This window comes from Sander vitreus, chromosome 2, assembly GCF_031162955.1.
Source record: "Sander vitreus isolate 19-12246 chromosome 2, sanVit1, whole genome shotgun sequence".
Lineage (NCBI taxonomy): Eukaryota > Metazoa > Chordata > Actinopteri > Perciformes > Percidae > Sander > Sander vitreus.
In genome coordinates this window covers 8,294,516-8,311,377 of record NC_135856.1, presented here as the reverse complement: position 1 = coordinate 8,311,377, position 16,862 = coordinate 8,294,516, and the positions used below count along the sequence as shown (strand labels likewise).

The 16,862-nt window shown below is 38.6% G+C and overlaps 1 protein-coding gene across 4 annotated transcripts in view; it reads left to right on the top strand.

Moving 5' to 3' along the window:
• Window positions 1-788: 788 nt before the first annotated feature.
• Window positions 789-16,862, top strand: part of LOC144534036 (uncharacterized) — a 39,112-nt gene continuing 23,038 nt past the window's right edge. The window contains exons 1-18 of one of the 4 annotated variants that reach the window (XM_078275666.1): window positions 789-862; window positions 7,137-7,234; window positions 7,938-7,950; window positions 8,115-8,151; window positions 9,693-9,815; window positions 10,118-10,317; window positions 10,738-10,841; window positions 11,483-11,595; window positions 11,741-12,046; window positions 13,485-13,559; window positions 13,671-13,912; window positions 14,462-14,555; window positions 14,724-14,867; window positions 15,240-15,442; window positions 15,635-15,732; window positions 16,212-16,324; window positions 16,412-16,588; window positions 16,680-16,705. In XM_078275666.1, the coding sequence (XP_078131792.1) occupies window positions 7,183-7,234; window positions 7,938-7,950; window positions 8,115-8,151; window positions 9,693-9,815; window positions 10,118-10,317; window positions 10,738-10,841; window positions 11,483-11,595; window positions 11,741-12,046; window positions 13,485-13,559; window positions 13,671-13,912; window positions 14,462-14,555; window positions 14,724-14,867; window positions 15,240-15,442; window positions 15,635-15,732; window positions 16,212-16,324; window positions 16,412-16,588; window positions 16,680-16,705 (2,120 nt within the window). In that variant the 5' untranslated portion in view covers window positions 789-862; window positions 7,137-7,182. Of the gene's footprint in view, window positions 863-4,956; window positions 5,092-7,136; window positions 7,235-7,937; window positions 7,951-8,114; window positions 8,152-9,692; window positions 9,816-10,117; window positions 10,318-10,737; window positions 10,842-11,482; window positions 11,596-11,740; window positions 12,047-13,484; window positions 13,560-13,670; window positions 13,913-14,461; window positions 14,556-14,723; window positions 14,868-15,239; window positions 15,443-15,634; window positions 15,733-16,211; window positions 16,325-16,411; window positions 16,589-16,679; window positions 16,706-16,862 lie in introns of those variants that run through there. The other 3 variants (XM_078275675.1, XM_078275686.1, XM_078275696.1) reach the window with 3 other exon arrangements.

Here is a 16,862-nt window from a genome sequence, read left to right as displayed (position 1 = left end):
TACAACAAATCAAGGGGACGAATGGTTATGTTTTTTTGGAGATTTAATTGAAGAAGTGAAGCAGGTCACGTTTGGCAGTGAGTAAAGGATGAAGAGGAAACCTAAAGGAGCATATATACATGCTGAAAGGACTGGCAATTAAAGAGCAAAACTGGCTGACCACAGGGTAAGTAAAACATAATCTGACAATAGGTGGTAGGAGACACCACTTTAAGTAGTTTAATACTTACAGTTAGTTTTTTGACTCTGGAGCAATGACAAGCAGCCAGGGAATAATCATGGGGATACAGAGTGGAGGCAGAGGGAACTGTCATATGATGCAGAGACCTGAGGAGCCACTGAGGAAAACACTGCAACTGCAAAAAACATGCTTATGCATGAACATGCTTAACCAAGTCATGTTCAACCTAAATAGTTATTATTCTATAGCCTAAACATTACCATTCTAGTGAGATTTTATTTTTAGGCTTCATTTATTGAAATGGTCGATTTACTGTCAAATGGTAGTATCATCACTGCTCTTTCGACACAAAAAACAAAGATTTTTGGTATACAACTAGATACTGCTGTTAATTTTTTTTCTAGCTTCAATCTGTAAACACACCATTTGACACTTAAGTGCACCACTTGATCTTTTTGTGTGTGCATGATATTGCGTGTTAATTGTCATGAATTAACTTTGACGTGTGTGTGTGTGTGTGTGTGTGTGTGTACTGTATATACAAAACAGTTCTCAGAGTAGCTTGTGTCTAGAATCTGATGTTTACAGTCCACATTTTACCACACAGTTTACCGGTGCACCTGAGAGTTAAACACAGGCACTTTACAGCACCTGAAGGACTCCAGCTACAGAAAAGATTTGGTAAGAGCTTTGGCTTTGATTTCATGTCATTATGTTATTTTTTTCCCTTGCCAAGTCTGTCGCTGCAACCTAAAGGATCCCATTATCAATCTTATCTCTATGTGTACTTAACACTGTAATAAGTGAAACATTGGATTAATCAAAATTGAAGTAATCATTCACAATTTTACATTGACCAGCTATTGTTCAGAAACCATTCAGTTCAAATGAATTTTCTCTATTTCATGCAAAATCTTTTCTTAATTTGGTGTAAATCAATATTTTAAACTGGCTAAAATAAAAAAAATGCTTTTTAACTGACTTTATCTAAATTAACAGTTTTCTTCAATCTGTAATCAATGTATTCTTTGCAAGTAATATTAAAGGCTTCACAATTGGCATAATCTAACAATTTTAAATTCTCTCAATACATATATATATATATATATATATATATATAATGTTTTTTTTAATGAGTCAGACCAAATGTTTTTTAAATTTTTTTTAAAGCTGTATGAAAAGCACTGTTTTAAAGATTACAGACATTAACTTTTTTTTGGCAAGACAAATACATTTTAGTGTAAAATAAGACACTGTAAATTCTGTTAAGACAGTTCAAGTACATGTATTGTTTGCACAATGACCATAAAAACCGATAAGCTCATTGAAACATGAGTTCAACATGAAATTTAAAACATGTTCAGTCCTCTTCAAAAAGGACCTACCAACAAGTATTTAAATAGGTCTCGAGTAAAATCTGTTCAGACAGTTTAAGTACATATATTGTTTGCAATGACAATTAAAACCAATAGGCTGACTGAAACATCCGTTGCAACATCGCCACATCCAGTGAACAACAAACAACTACTGAACTATTACATAATAAGATGTAGTGGAGACTGGGGTGAAGGAATTTCTCATGTGAGATGAAATGGGAGTGCTGGGCCCTCTTTCTGCCATCCTGAGTGTGTGTGTTCTGCAAAGCACTGAAACAATTAATGGAGGCTCTGTCAGTCAGTCATTGACTGTGCAGCAGAGTGCAGAGGCGACTTACTTTGGGGGTCATCGTTCTTGTATGAAGTTCCATTAAGACTTTCTGAAAAAACTCAAAGGTGAATTTCAGTTCTTTAGGATATTTGAGGATCAGCACATATGTCAGTCCAAATAGCATCACTACAGTAGCTGCAGTTTAAGGCATGTTATTGAGGACCTCTGTGCCCTCATTGAGAGCCCTGGTGTCTGTCTCACTGATTAAGATAGCCATTGGCTGCTCCAGTCCATCACCTGGCATATCCTGGTGAGACAATACATAGTAATGAATACGAGTGCTGACCAGACTCAGTTGAGTGTGTGAGAGACACCCCTGCTTATTCTGCATTTCCTGAACTGAGTGAGTGTGTAACCCCTGTTGTGTGAGCATACATGAGTACACCACTGCTTGTTTTGCATTTTGTAAGCTGCATGTGTATGAGAGAGACCCTGTTATGTGTGTGTTTGGGTGTTTATAACCTCCCTGCTTGAGAGAGAGCGAGAGAGAGAGAGAGGAGGGGGGAGGGGGGTATGTATACGTAATTGAAAAGCAGGATTGAGCTTCAACAAGTTCTGATGCTAGCCAGCTATAATTTCAGACTAGACGAAGAAGAGTTAGTCAAAGCAGTAAAGAAAATAAGTTTTTGTCTTTTTCTGAAGTGTATGTAAATATCTGGTTTCAACTGTATATGACACCCCTGCTCATTGCATGTGTATGTGTGAGACCCCAGCTGTGTGCGTGCCTGCTTGTGTGTGAGAAACTTGTCCTGAACCAAGCATGTAACCGAATACCAATGTCCTCCCTAAAACCTCAGACTTAATTGTCATGAATCAACTTTGACATGCTGATGCGTGTGTGTGTGTGTGTGTGTGTGTGTGTGTTTGTGTGTGTGTATGGGCTAAAAAATTTGAATATCGTCAAAAAGTTAATTTCAATAATTCAAGGTAAAAAGTGAAAACTTGTATATTACATAGATTCATTACACGTAAAGTGTAAAAAATTCAGTATCTCAGAAAATTAGAATATCACATAGAACCAATAAAAAACAAGGATTTGTAATACAGAAATGTATGCCTTAAGAAAAGGTATATACACTAACTACATGGTTGGGCTTCCTTTTGCATGAATTGCTGCATCAGTGTGGCGTGGCATGAAGGCAATCTGCATGCTTCCCTCTAATAACAAACTTTATGGCGATACTGACATCATTCATCCAGCAGGGCTTGGCACCTGCCCATACTCCCAAAAGTACCAATAGCTGGTTTCATGACCATGGAATTACTGTGCTTGACTGGCTAGCAGACTTGCCTGAACTGAAACCCAGAGGGAATCTATGTGGTATTGTCAAGAGGAAGATGAGAGGCATGAGATACAACAATGCAGATGAGCTAAAAACTGCTATTAAAGCAACCTGGGCATCCATAACACTTCAGCAGTGGCAGTGGAGTCTCATCACTTGGTAAGAGTGGAAAATAGAATTCAGGGAGAGCTCAGCTGATGTACCATGTGCTGATGTGCTTCAGTACTTCATTTCTCTCTTAAAAACAGTCCGCACAGTCTTTGCATTTCCACATAAATGGATAAATGAGGAAACATGATACAGAAATGAGAGGTATCTTTAGTTTGCGGATTAGAGCACAACTCAAATTTCAAATCTGTTAGGATGTGGTAGTAAATGGCCCAATTCACCAGCACATAATCAATTAGGCCTAGTTCTTCCCAGTCCAATATGAAATTGTCATCACAACACAAACCAATTTCCTCATTCACAAATTGAAACATTAGGCCATATTTTTGTTTACCGTAAACATAACCTGACCGACTCAGTCAAATTAGGTCTGACCCAAAAAAATCACTGCATTGGTCATGCCTCTAAATGCTGCGAATGTGATTTTATTATACAAGTGGGAAGGGCAATAAAACACCTTGAGTGTGTACATATGGTGCTGTTTAGCCTAAATAGGTTCATTATACACATAAATTAGAAAGTTTAATTCAAGTAAACAATCTAATATTTTCAGGCTACTGTAATGAGAAAATCAAAATCAAATGAACAATAGCCATGTTTTCCTTTTTACAGTGTAAATGGATCTGTTCCTATTGACTAATTTGTTTTCTAAGAGAAACTAGAGATCCATAGGTCCTTGCTATAGTCATTGTGTATACTAGCATGTCATACAATGATAGAAAAATGCAGACAGGGTTTAAAATCAGTGACCTAATCACTTAAAGTACCAGAATCTGGTCCTTTTTGTTGTGTACGTGTGTGCTGGCAACAATAACATACCGTTTGGGGATTTGAGCAGAGGGAATAATAAGTTCTGCCTCATTAAACTGGGTTAGGGTGTGCTAAAACCTGTATGCGTGTAGTAGTAATTCTCCTTCTTGGTCTCTTAAAAAGTGTAGTGTACTTTATTATGTGCGCATGGGAGGAACGCCAGTTTCTCTCCCGTCCCTCTGGAGTATCTGTCTCATATACAGTCTTGAAACCTTTGAGCCAACTGAAACTGCCCCCCCTGACGCTGTCTCCTGTCCATTTGTATGGAAAGCATGACTCTGATGAGTGACTCAAGATAGGGCAGTTTGATCTTCTGTCTCAGCTGAAATCCCTCAGACTAATGTCATAAACTACAATCTATAATCTAAAATATTTATTTCTCACATGCGTCTCATAAAAATGTGACTTTCTTAATAACCTAAGAATAATCAATTCTGATGACTTGGCTTGTAACTGCAATTGATGAAATAAATGAAGTTCTCAGTGAGGAAAAAAAAGTGGAGTAACATTCAGACCTTTTTACAAAGTAAAAGTAGCAACATCATAATGTCAACATAGTCCTTTACCTCTAGATAACCTTAATCTGTCATGGTTGTATGTTTCTGTTGTATGTTTGTTTCCTGTTTTGTTTTGGTAGTCTGGTTTTTCTTGTCTGGTTTTGTTTTACTTCCTGCCTTGTGTTTTCCCTCCTTTTTTGATCATTCTGCCAGCCCAGCCCTAATGTGTTTCACCTGTTCCCCAGCCTGTTGGTACCTGTTCCTTGTTTTCTCATTTACCCTGTGTATTTAGTCTCTGTGTTCCCCTTGTCTTTTGTCAGATCGTTGCATTTCTGTTTGTGTGTTCATGCATGGAGTCTACCTTTTGTCTCTGAGTTCCAGTTTTTGAGATCCTGTTCTGTTGTTCTGGAATTAGTTTTTGCCTGTTGCATTCTCGACTCTTTTGGTACGCACTTTATTTTTGTTTGTGAAATAAATCCTCAAGCAACAAACTTCCGCCTGCTCTCTGCATTTGGGTCCTCCATTCCCTGTAACTTGTGACATAATCTTTATGGAGATTTCTCTAATCTCTAAAGATTTCTAAGGTAACTGTTCAAAACTAAATTTCTGGGCAACTGATCACTGTGGTCACTAGGATGACTTTTATAATGTACTTAACTATTAACACAAGAAAAAGGTTGATATTCAAAAGTCTTTCAACAGAATTACTTTTTTCATTAATTTATTTACATTAGGCTATATTTGTGTGTGTGTGTGTGTGTGTGTGTGTGTTCTTGTTTAACTATATTTGTGGGGTCACGGGAATACAGTATACTTGTGGGGTCCGGACAGCTTTGGGCCCCACAACTTTAAAGGGCTGTTTGAGGGTTAGGATTAGAATTAGGTTATGGTTTGGGTGAGAGTAAGGGTTAAGGTTAGGCATTTAGTTGTGATGGTTAGGGTAAGGGGCTAGGGAATGCATTATGTCAATGACAGGTCCCCAAAAAGATAGTGCCACGCACTGTGTGTGTGTGTGTGTGTGTGTGAAAATATTAAACATGGTAACCTCTGCAAAAAATGTCATTGTTACTCTAATATCAACATACTGCTGCAAGGGAAGCTAAATAACCGATGAATTTAAATGGATTATATTAAGCCAACAATGTTACAAATTAAACAATACAACTCTCTGACGCATGTAAACAAACATAAAAATGTAAATCACACCTGTGCCTATATCAATATTGTACAGAGTAGTGTGCTAAAAATGTGTACAAGATGGACAGAGCATGGTCATATTTCACACTGAAAACGAAGTGAAGTCCCTGTGGCCAGCAGATATGGCTGGGGGTTTCCTTCAGTGGTCAAGAGGTGATCTTCAAGGCTGTGGCAAGACTGACAAACAAATAAAAACGTCTCCATATGAGCCATTAGTTTAAAAAAATACAGCGTGGAACACAATATTTGAAATTTAATTATATTGTCTGGACAAATCTTGTGAAATTTCACCAAAAATGATCTGTTGCCTCTCCCACTCTGATCTTCTGTGGCCGCTTCCTTCCAGCTGGTTGTGGAGTGAAAAGATGCAGCAAAAGGGAAAAGAGAAGTCACGTTGCTGTCCCATTCTGCAGCCAGTGTAAAAAACACAATTTAGGCTTGCTGCTATTTTAACCAGGATTGTAGGAAAATGTATCAGGCTTTACCTGTGTTACTTCCATTACGGTCCGTTGCCGTGCAGTCTACCTACATGAAATATGTTCCTTACTTTTGAACCAAAAACTTTTTCGTCTGACATAATTTGTCAAAAAAACACACACTGCTTTTAGATACTATTGACCGATCAATAGAAAATCCGCCATATTATAATACCATAAGGGTAATAGTGTGGCAATGAGTACTGTAACAAGGTATATTGTTTGTTCTTGTAACATTTTACAGAATATATTTTTAGAGAAGGATCATGCCCTTGTTGTTTTTACTTTCAATGATGGGTGTGAATGGTGTAGAGTTTCAGAATTCTTTCCACTTTGTACTGCAAAGTTAAAGATTACTATGCTATTCAGCACAAACTATCTGACAGCCACTCCCTGATTCCTGTCTGCAACCAAACCCACCAAGCTGAATTTCCACAAATTCCATTTCTGTTAAACACATAAAGCGATGACAGCAATTGGACAACAATGTTCTGGCTAAAAATATGTCAAATATAGGCCTATTTATATGTGATATATTAAGCTTTGACAATTTCAAAGTAGCAAAAAGTGGGCTGCCTCTTTGATACTGATTACATAACATTATTTAACGCTTGAATGCTGTTCTCATACTAAGATGATATGTTTTTTGTTTTTGCTATATCTTTGAGTTTACTTTAAAAGAAATAGAACTCTGTGATTTCTAATTTGCAATAAACATTTATAATTCAGACTTCCAGAAGATCCAGCGTTTGGTCTTTTTCTGCTTGTTGGTGTAGTGGCCCACTATGTTACCTGCTTTGTCTGATTCCCTCCCCAGGGAATTTCACCACAAAGCCGTCTCATCCCATGAGACTTGTCACATCATGAGATCATGCAGCCGATTCCTACTGGTTTACCTACTGGGGAGCTGCTTTGGTAAGAGATTTCTCTTTTCTCTAATCAAGAAAGTGTCAGGTTACCAACAAAGGACAGATCAACAACAAAGCTGGTGATATTATACACCAACAATGCATTGATGCTACTAATGCAGGGAAACTTAACTTGCTTTGCCCGGTGGCCACTTTTGCAAAATGACAGAACAGGGGGGCAGTTAATAAACAAACATTAAAATATTTATCAGATAAAATGAATGAAAAAAAAGGCCCATAACTCATCTTTCTCTGAAATCTTTACTTTCGAATTAACTGACATAAACTAAATTACCTTGGCACAAGGATTGACCCTGGGCGTATGTGGCAAATAAAGCATATATTTTATAGCTTTTTAATAACTGCAACTGCATTTTAGTTGTAAATGCTTTAGTTACATTTGAAAGAGTTTATACAACAAGATGAATTGATGATCTCACATACAGCATCCTTCTACCATAAATACTCACTAAAGCACCAAATGTGTACTAATCTGTGTCTGAGATTAGTCCAACAAATGCACTTTTCCAGTTTGCTAAAAAACTACAGTGTCCAGCTGTGAAATTATTATTTCTTTTTAAAGTAAAACTACGGTATATATTTAGATTTATACATTAAAATGTCCTAAATGTGTCCAAATCTAGCTTCAGTCCTTTAAATTCTAGTGTCTGCTCTAACAATGAACTTTGTCTTCTCCCAACAGGGGCAAGCAAGTGCACAAAGGTAAGATCAGAAAAAGACAAACAGCATTTTTACTACAAAGCCAGTGGAGCATAACATGTTCTTTTTCACTTGTAAAGAGTTCTCATTGTTCTAGTTGTAATGAACTATGTCATCTCTTGTCTCTAAACTCTGGCATTGTGTTCTTCACTCGTGGAAATCTACAGCAATGCAACCTGCACTACTGTCGAAACGTGTGGCCAGGTGAGTGAAGCTGTCTCATGCTGTACTTATACAAAACATTTTTACCTAATTGTACACAAAACCTAAAGGCTACATATAAATTCAACCCAAAAACTGCTCAAAATCAAAAGTTCTGCATTTATTTTTTCTGATTATATTGATACATTTGGATTATGATCATAACCAAATCCCTCTCAAAGCTGCAGGTACAATCGTTATGTTTTGATTTTTATGTTCTTTGAAATCTATTTCTCAGATTGTTTTCTAAACAACAAATGATAAGAAAACTGAACAAGTTAAAAGTAGCGGGGTGATTCAATGTGGATATGGTATGAGCTATTAAAGTTCTCTTTCAGTGTCGGCAGACCAGCTTCAGGACGTGTTATTATTTCACAGCAGAATATTTAAAGTTATAATATATTGTTCTCGTGGGGAAATTCACAAAAATATTAGGCAGCAACTATAAAGTCTGTGGTCGAGGGAAATGATTAGCAATATTAGACCAAGTCATGTGAGGAAAAATTTCAAAATCAAGACAGAGAGGACTAGGAAGGATATTTGGCCACAGGACCTTCTCACTGTGAGTCAGCTGTATAACTACTAAGCTCCGATGACACCTTTAAACTCACGGTTTGCTTGTGACTTTACTGTCACAGGATTCTTGGAATGACATGAAAAACCACCCAAATCACATTCCAACAGGATCAAAACATCCACAATTGTCTGACTGAGCTTGATAAACGTACTTCTGAACAAAGTCTATCAGAACATCTTGTCATGGACTGCATAACAGAAACACCAAACAATAGATTGGCCTGCAGTAAATACCATTATCATGCAATGCAATCAGGCAATTAGAGGTGTGTTAGCATACACACCCCATACCTGGGGTGACAGAGCTTTCACCATTACAGCCCCCTCCCTCTGGAACTCCATACACATCCGTGACTGTACTAACTTGGACACATTCAAAACACTAATCAAAACACACCTCTTGAGAGTAAGCTTTCCACATACAATAGTCTTACAATTCTCACCTGATAGTTACTGGTTTTATTGTTATCAATTGCTTATAATATGCTTGTTTTATGTGTTGGTTTTATTGCTTATCTGTAAAGTGTCTTTGAATACCATGTAAAGCGCTATATATATATATAAAATGTATTATTATTATTATTATTATAAAGAAATGTCTTCAAGCCAACATTCTGAACACTATGGGTGGACTTACAGTATAGAGGAACAAAGAGGCTAGACACTGAAATTATATATAGGTAATTTTCACAGCAGATACTTTTACTTGTCAGAGCAAGCTTGTAAGTAATACCACAAATGACGGCTCTGTTCCATTTAAGTCTAAGTCATGCCAGTGAATCTGAATGTTAAACAGTAGTTAGACTTCGAATGCAGGATTTGTACTTGTAACAGAGTATTTCTACACTGTGGTATTGTGACATTACCTTACAGTAAGTAGAAGATGTGAATACTTTTTCCACTATTTGATATTATATCAAATTGTTTCCTCATTGCTCAAGTTTAGCTTTTTTGTCCTTCATTCCAAGGTGCCAGATCCAACCTCTCACTTCCTCCAGTGTGTGGGATTGCCTTCGAATGACACAGGGAGAGATCACATGCGGAGGCTGAAAGGAATGCTTGAAGCGACGATGGATGTGTACACCTTCATGGTATGGAGTTCAAACCTGGACAGGAATGTTTCTTAGTTGTGCAATGGAAGGAATGCCGTCCAATTACCACCAATCTGGTGCTTTGTCTTTCTCTCATGGACAGCATTCATACTTTGCAGACTGTGACAGATTAGCAGTGTGGTGACTGTTGCTGAATGTTTAATATCACGTGTATGTGTACTTACACATTAGTAGCTAGCTTTTGCGGTAAAACACAACATAAGCCCATTTCAACTGCCTATCTTCCTACCCCTTCCTTTATCGCACCCCTTTTTCCCCCTAACCCTAACCCACAACCACAGAGGTCCAGCATGACAGGAGTGCCACTTCTCAGCCTGCAGGGGGCCCTGGAATTAAACCCCGGAGCAGACCCCCTTCAGAACGAAGCCCTGGTCCAGATGTGGATGGAGGTCACGATAAAACCGCTGCTGAAATCTATCAACAAACACTTCCTGTCCTGCCTCAGCACGAAGACCTTCAGCTGCTCCACCTACCAGACTGTGTACGTCTGAGTCTCTGTCTGAATGCACGTTTCTGTTACCTTTGTTACACTGGTGTAGTCTATGTGATACGCAGGTATATGCAGTATACCCACTAAAAAAAGCTCCAGGATTTCCATATACCCACTTAGAAATGCCCAATGACCCACAACAACTTCCATTATATTTTGAATTGCCTTCTGTGTTTATCTTCTTCACATAGGCTAAATAAAGGTATTTCCACTGTAAATTGGTGCATAAAAGTGTAAAAGAATACAGGAAATGAAGTCGACACCCAGACCCCCCCACTATGATATCCCACCCCCCCCCCCCCAAAGGCAGATTGTGGCCAATATACAGTACAGTATACCCACTACAATACATTAGACTACACCACTGCTTTGTTACAACAGCTTATCTCACCTTCCAATCTCTTCTTGCAGGGTGAGGGAGCTCAGCCACCATTATTCTGAGATGAATCCAGTCAGACAAAAGTGGATCTACACATTCTTTATGTACCCCTTTCTGTCTGGAGACAGAGTAGCTGGTAAAGCTTTTGTGTGTTAACTTTTACTTTATGATTAATTAGAAATGACTTACTATAGCACATATTGCCACTAAAGCTGCACATTTCACTTAATTTATTTTGCAATAGTTCCAGCAACACTTGTAGTATAAACAACTTTGTTGTGAGGAGGAGGATTTTCCAGTTCTGTTGTTTCTCTATCATCTCTGACTCTGGCAGTGGCTATGCTGTCTCAAAAAGTGCAGCTGCAGGCTACAAGTAAGCTAATGTTACCCTGTGTCTTTAGCTGCATGCTAGCTCTGGTCAGGTCAGTGTGTTGTTGTTTTCTTCACACACACGAAAATAGGCAGAGATGGAGAGAAAATAACTACTAGGAGAATCCCGATACTGCTTTTGAATTTGATAAGGAAATTGACAGGTAATTTCTGTCGATTTTAGATTACAAATTGAAATCATGACACCCCTAATATTTGGTTTCCATAAAAACCAAAAACCTCCTTAGTTGACTGCCAGAAGCCTATGTTCAGTACAATATACACAATCTTTAACTGACACAATCATATTTTTAGATTTGTTAACATACAATATTTCTTACCTCTTCTGTATTTGTGTACAGTACATACACTGTATGTGTTGACCCAGTGTGTGTAATCTCTGTATAGGTTGTGTGAGTCTACAAGAGAGCAGTGAGGAGTGGTTGCTGAAGAATTTTGGTGCCTTCAGAGCCATGGCCCGAATGAAGGATTTTTCAACACTTAACATGGTCTTCAGCGGAGTGAGTCCATTTGTGTTTTCTTCAAGATTTAATCGGATTTACAACAGCAGCACTTAACCCTCATAGAGACAAAGTTTTCATTAAGTTCTACTTCTACATCTTATCCTCTGCCTCTCTCCTCCCTTTATTTTTTTCTCCCCTACAGTTGGAGGTTCTGAACCTGCTCTCTCCAGCGCAGAAAGCCGAGCTGCTGCTGATGCCTGAGGTTGCAGGTTTAGACAACGGCACCCTAAGTCTGGTCTTCCACAGTTTGTTGACAGGGGGCTCTGGCCCTCCACCCACCGCCAGCCCTGGAGGTGCCTCCTACTGGACGAGCCCTGGAGCTGACCAAAACTGGACCTTTCCTGGTGGTGACCAAAACTTGACAAGCCCTGGATACCCTTCTACCTATCCTCCATATCCCACATATGACCCATACCCACCACCGTCCCCAAAGAACAGCCTCAGACAGGTACTGTAATGTAGCATGGATGTATGGATCCTGGCAGGTCTTTAACAGGGCTGTACTCGATATTCAGAATAATATAGCTGCAAACCAATTTTTTCAAACTTCCAAAAGTTTCCAGATATGTCAGGCATTTTGGGATATATCAAATTAGCATATAATGTACAGGTAATGGTACAGCCATAAAAAACATAATATTTGGGGTTTGAAAATTTCAAATTATTGTATTCTAAACCATTGCAGCTTTAATACATTTTTAGAACAATTTTTTTTATATAAATCTGCTTTAACCAATATTTTTATATATCACAATGCATCAAACTTCTGTGTGTAATGCCAAAGTGGGTGCTCATAGTGATGAACCCACAGAGTATTATCACCAAGTCCCAGGGGTGATTCTAGGATCAGACCTTATGGGGGGCTCAGCCCCTAATGAGAATGGATACAGCACCTTGCAAAAGAGTTAACCCCTCCCTGCTAAATCAGTAATTTCATTAGCCGATAATCTCTGAGCTAGCTACTAAACAACGTCAGCTAATGTTTTTTGACACTATTAACACTATGATGGAACTAAAGCTGACACTTTATAAGTCACAGTAATAATGACCAATTTGACACAATGTTCCAACATTCAGCAATTTTAGTTGCTTACGTTTCAATTTGGGTTCTAATCTGCACTATGAAATTACCAACTCCTTCTCTGGGGACTAACAACCTGCTCTTCCTCTGACAGATTAGATGGAGACTCAGCCAAAGTCTGGCACCATAACCTCCGAACGGCCAAAACTACGTTTCTGTTAACCCTTTCCGTGACTGGGCTACAGGTGCATAACATCTGCTACAGCGACACAGGATATTAAACCTGTTTCAAGCCCTTTGAACCTGTAATTGTTTGTCCTCTGTCACTAACAGACATGTTCGCAATCTCTAACTTGAAGCACTACATTTTTATTTTTTATTTTTTTATTATTATTATTATAATTTTTAGGGGGGCTGAGATGAAATTGAGCCCCCCTAAAAAGGGTCTAAAATCGCTAATGCCAAGTCGGCAGTTCTTCTCAGCTCTACCGAGCGTTTTAACGTGTTTTTATTCATGGGTTTCTGCCTGGCAACATTACTGTTTGGTTCACTCGCACAGTTCTCCTTAAAGGAATAGTTTGACATTTTGAGAAATACGCGTATTGGCTGCCTTGCTGAGCGTTAGACAAAAACATTGATACCTCTGATGAATGCACTCTAACTGCTCAGCACCAAACAGCTGACAAAGTTGGTGACTATATTGTGAACATAGTGGAGCATTTAGTTGGTGGAAAACAAAGACAAGCTTAAAGGAGACTGAATATTGGAATTATATTCACCAGATGGACAGAAACATTACAGATGTTATAATTCCCAGTCTTGCATCTCATTTTAGAACACCTCTGCTCTTTTGTCACGCTAACAGGTTGTGAATGGGTTCATGATGGCTTTTAAACCCATTGGGAGCTTCGTTCATAACTTTGTGTCCTTCACACAAGAGGTACAAGCTCTCACACATGCACACAAACATAAATCGACATGCAGAAAAATGCACACACGGTACACCTGCCAAGTGAAATGACTCCTGACTAGCTGGTTTTTGTTTGTCCAGAGGAACGTGTCAGAAATAAGAAGCACCACTCTGACCCAGTTCCTGCTTAACTGGACTCTGGCTGAGCTGGCAGACACGTACAAGCAACAAGAACCATCTGTAGTTCCAGAAACGCCAACGTTTGACGTGACAAATGTGGAGGATTGGTACCAGTATGTCGTGATGCCGGTGTTACGAAGATTCCTGCCGAATGACGGAGCCCTCATGCATCAAAACATCATACTCGCCTTCCACCAAGTGTTGTATGTCAAACTAACATTTTAAATTAGTATTCATTCCCTGAGTTTATTTTTTTCATGTGCGTCAGTAAAGAATGGACTAAGTAGGAAACTGCAGCATTAGATGAGTCAAAGCTCCTATAATCTAAATAATGCTCAGTCCCAGGAGTAACGCAGTAATGCAGCAAAATTTGCCTATCATCTAACTGTAGCTTTATGTAGTTTTCTTTAGCCTCTTTTAGCTCATTTAGCTCTTTTAGCAGCAGCAAGGAGCAAAAAAGCTCCGATAAACCCACTATATGCTACTTGGCAAGCAAGTTAGCGACTAGCTAGTGAAGAAATCCAATCCAGGTGAATCAGCTTGTTTTGATGGGTGAATGTTTGGGTGGTAACTTCATGGACAAATGCACTTATTGGAAGTTGTTGAAAATAACGTGTTATGTAAAGTTCCTCTGCCCACTAGTTTCCAAAACCTATCCCAATCCACCCCAGGTTAGTCGATATCTTTCTGTGTTTTAAGATGGTTTGTTATAACGACTTTTAAATGTACGTTTATGTCTTGTTTGTGTGCAGCCATCTGAATAATAGTATGGACAATGACACCTCTGAAACTGTCAGTGAAGTCCAGGATGTCTGTAGCATCACTCTGGATAAGAAGCCTTGCGGGGTGAGGCTTCATTCTATTTTTTTAATTATTTTTTTTAAATAGTTAACCAAGTTTGTCTTCAACTCTTTATTTAAACTTTGATTAACAGTTCCTTGCTGTCAAAACTTTGCCTAAAAGGTTATCTTAAATAGCTACTTGTCTTCCCATTTTTTCTTTTCATCCTACCAGCTGACTGATGCGGTGGAAAATGTGGCCCATGTTTTGCACTGCGCTGCTCGTAGCAACCTGACAATATCCGAGGAGACGGTCATGAGATTGATGGAAGAGCTGACAGAACGTCTGAACTCACTGATCAAAGAGTTGTCAACAGCAGTGAGTATATCAACCTTGAAAGTTTGTTAAGTGGCTGTATTACTGTAAATTGGGCATGATGCCAAATTCCAATCTGGTGCTCAAGATATTTTGGTGGTGGGGTAATTCTTTTTTTAAATGTATATCATGATCTATCTTTTAAACAGGCTAGTAACGTGAAAATAACCTGTCAATCAAAATATGAATGTTGATGAGAGAGATGTTACAAACCAAGCCAAACCACACACACACACACACACACACACACACACACACACACAATTAGCATTCATAGATCATTGTATACAAAACCTTTCATGAATTCTTACCTTCTCATTCTTCTATGCTTTTGAAAAGAAAAACTAAAATTAGTGCTTCCTTTTCCTCCTGTAGAACTTCAAAGAGGTGGTGTCCGACTTTCAGCAGATCTTTGGCGAGGCGGAGTCTCCGTCTCTGACCCAAGAACATCTGGATGACCCAGACTTCATCAAGCTCTGGTTTCAGATCAAACTGGTGCCTCTTCTGCCTAACGTCCCCTTAAGCCTTATGTCCTGCCTCAGCACCAAGAACTTCTCCTGCCCAGTTTTCCACACCCTGTGAGTTCAGACACACATGCGCACACACACATGCGCACAGGCACGCACACACACACACACACACACACACACACACACACACACACACACACACACACACACACACACACACACACACACACACAGAGCTGTATGGAGTATTAATGACTGTATTAATTGTCATTTCTTTCTGTTCTTTTTCAATATGCGCAGTGTGGCAGAATTCGGCAAACATGAGCCTTCAGTGTATCCTAATTATCAAATCTATCAGCTGTTCATCTATCCCTTCCTGCTGCATGACCGAACCCCGGGTAAGTAAACCCTTAGCAGAAAGGAAATATTAGCCGCAAAATGTACTTAAAGAAACAAATGTAAAAAGTTTTGAATTTTGGAAAATGGCTCCTTTGGGTAAGTCTTTTATATTATTAGATTATCAGTGATGGATAAGCAACATTTTACTGTTTTAGTTCGAGCTAAAGCCAATTTTAACTATTTTATGTGATATTTTCTGTAACAACGCATTGTATTTTAAAAGCTGATAATATATACATTATGTATACATTTTTTTTAAAAGTAACTAACTGTGAAAAAATGTAGTGGAGTAAAAGTCAAAGTACAGTAGCATGAAATGGAAATACTCATGTAAAGTACCTCGGTACAATACTTTGTTACTTTCCACCACTGTTTCTGAGTTTTTGCTTGAATAAAAAATAGTGTCTAGATAATGTTATAATACATGCGGTTAATTTGAATAAATTTACATTAGTTCATTAATTGATGTATGTTTCAGTACCCCGGTGTATCTCCTCCAATCAAAGTGAATGGCTGCTAAACAACTTTGGTGTCTACTCAAGTATCATCTCCATCGCTGACTTCTACAAGCTCAACTCTAACTTCTCTGGAGTAAGTCTGGATAACACTGACAGGCTGAAATGCTGTAACTCACTTTGATAATGGTTAATTGTTTCTTTGCTTTTGTCTCCTGTCCAGTTGGAGGTTCTTCCACTCTTGTCTCCAAGTCAGATAGCAGACTTGCTGATTTTGCCTTTTCCTACTCCGCCTGAGAAAGACGTTGTTATTGACCGAGTATTTGACTTCCTATTGGGGTCTTCTGAATACATGAAACTTCCAGAGGTCCTGAGCAGCCTCCGCCAATACGCCTATAAGGTACCAGCTTTTTAATCATACGTAAGTTTAATGCTTTTGGTAAATTTTTAACTGTCCTGGATCATTAATTGTAAAATATTCAATTTGTCAGATACCCTGTGATGTCTTCAAACACATGTGAGTACTTTCAGATGCATTTATAACTAACCACTGCGTTGGGGATTAATTCCAGCCAAATGTTATTTTGTTTTTTATTTTCTTTACATTAGCCCAGAAGACCTTTTTAACAGCAGACATTTTGATATGTCAAACACAGTTATAACCAGAGGGGGAA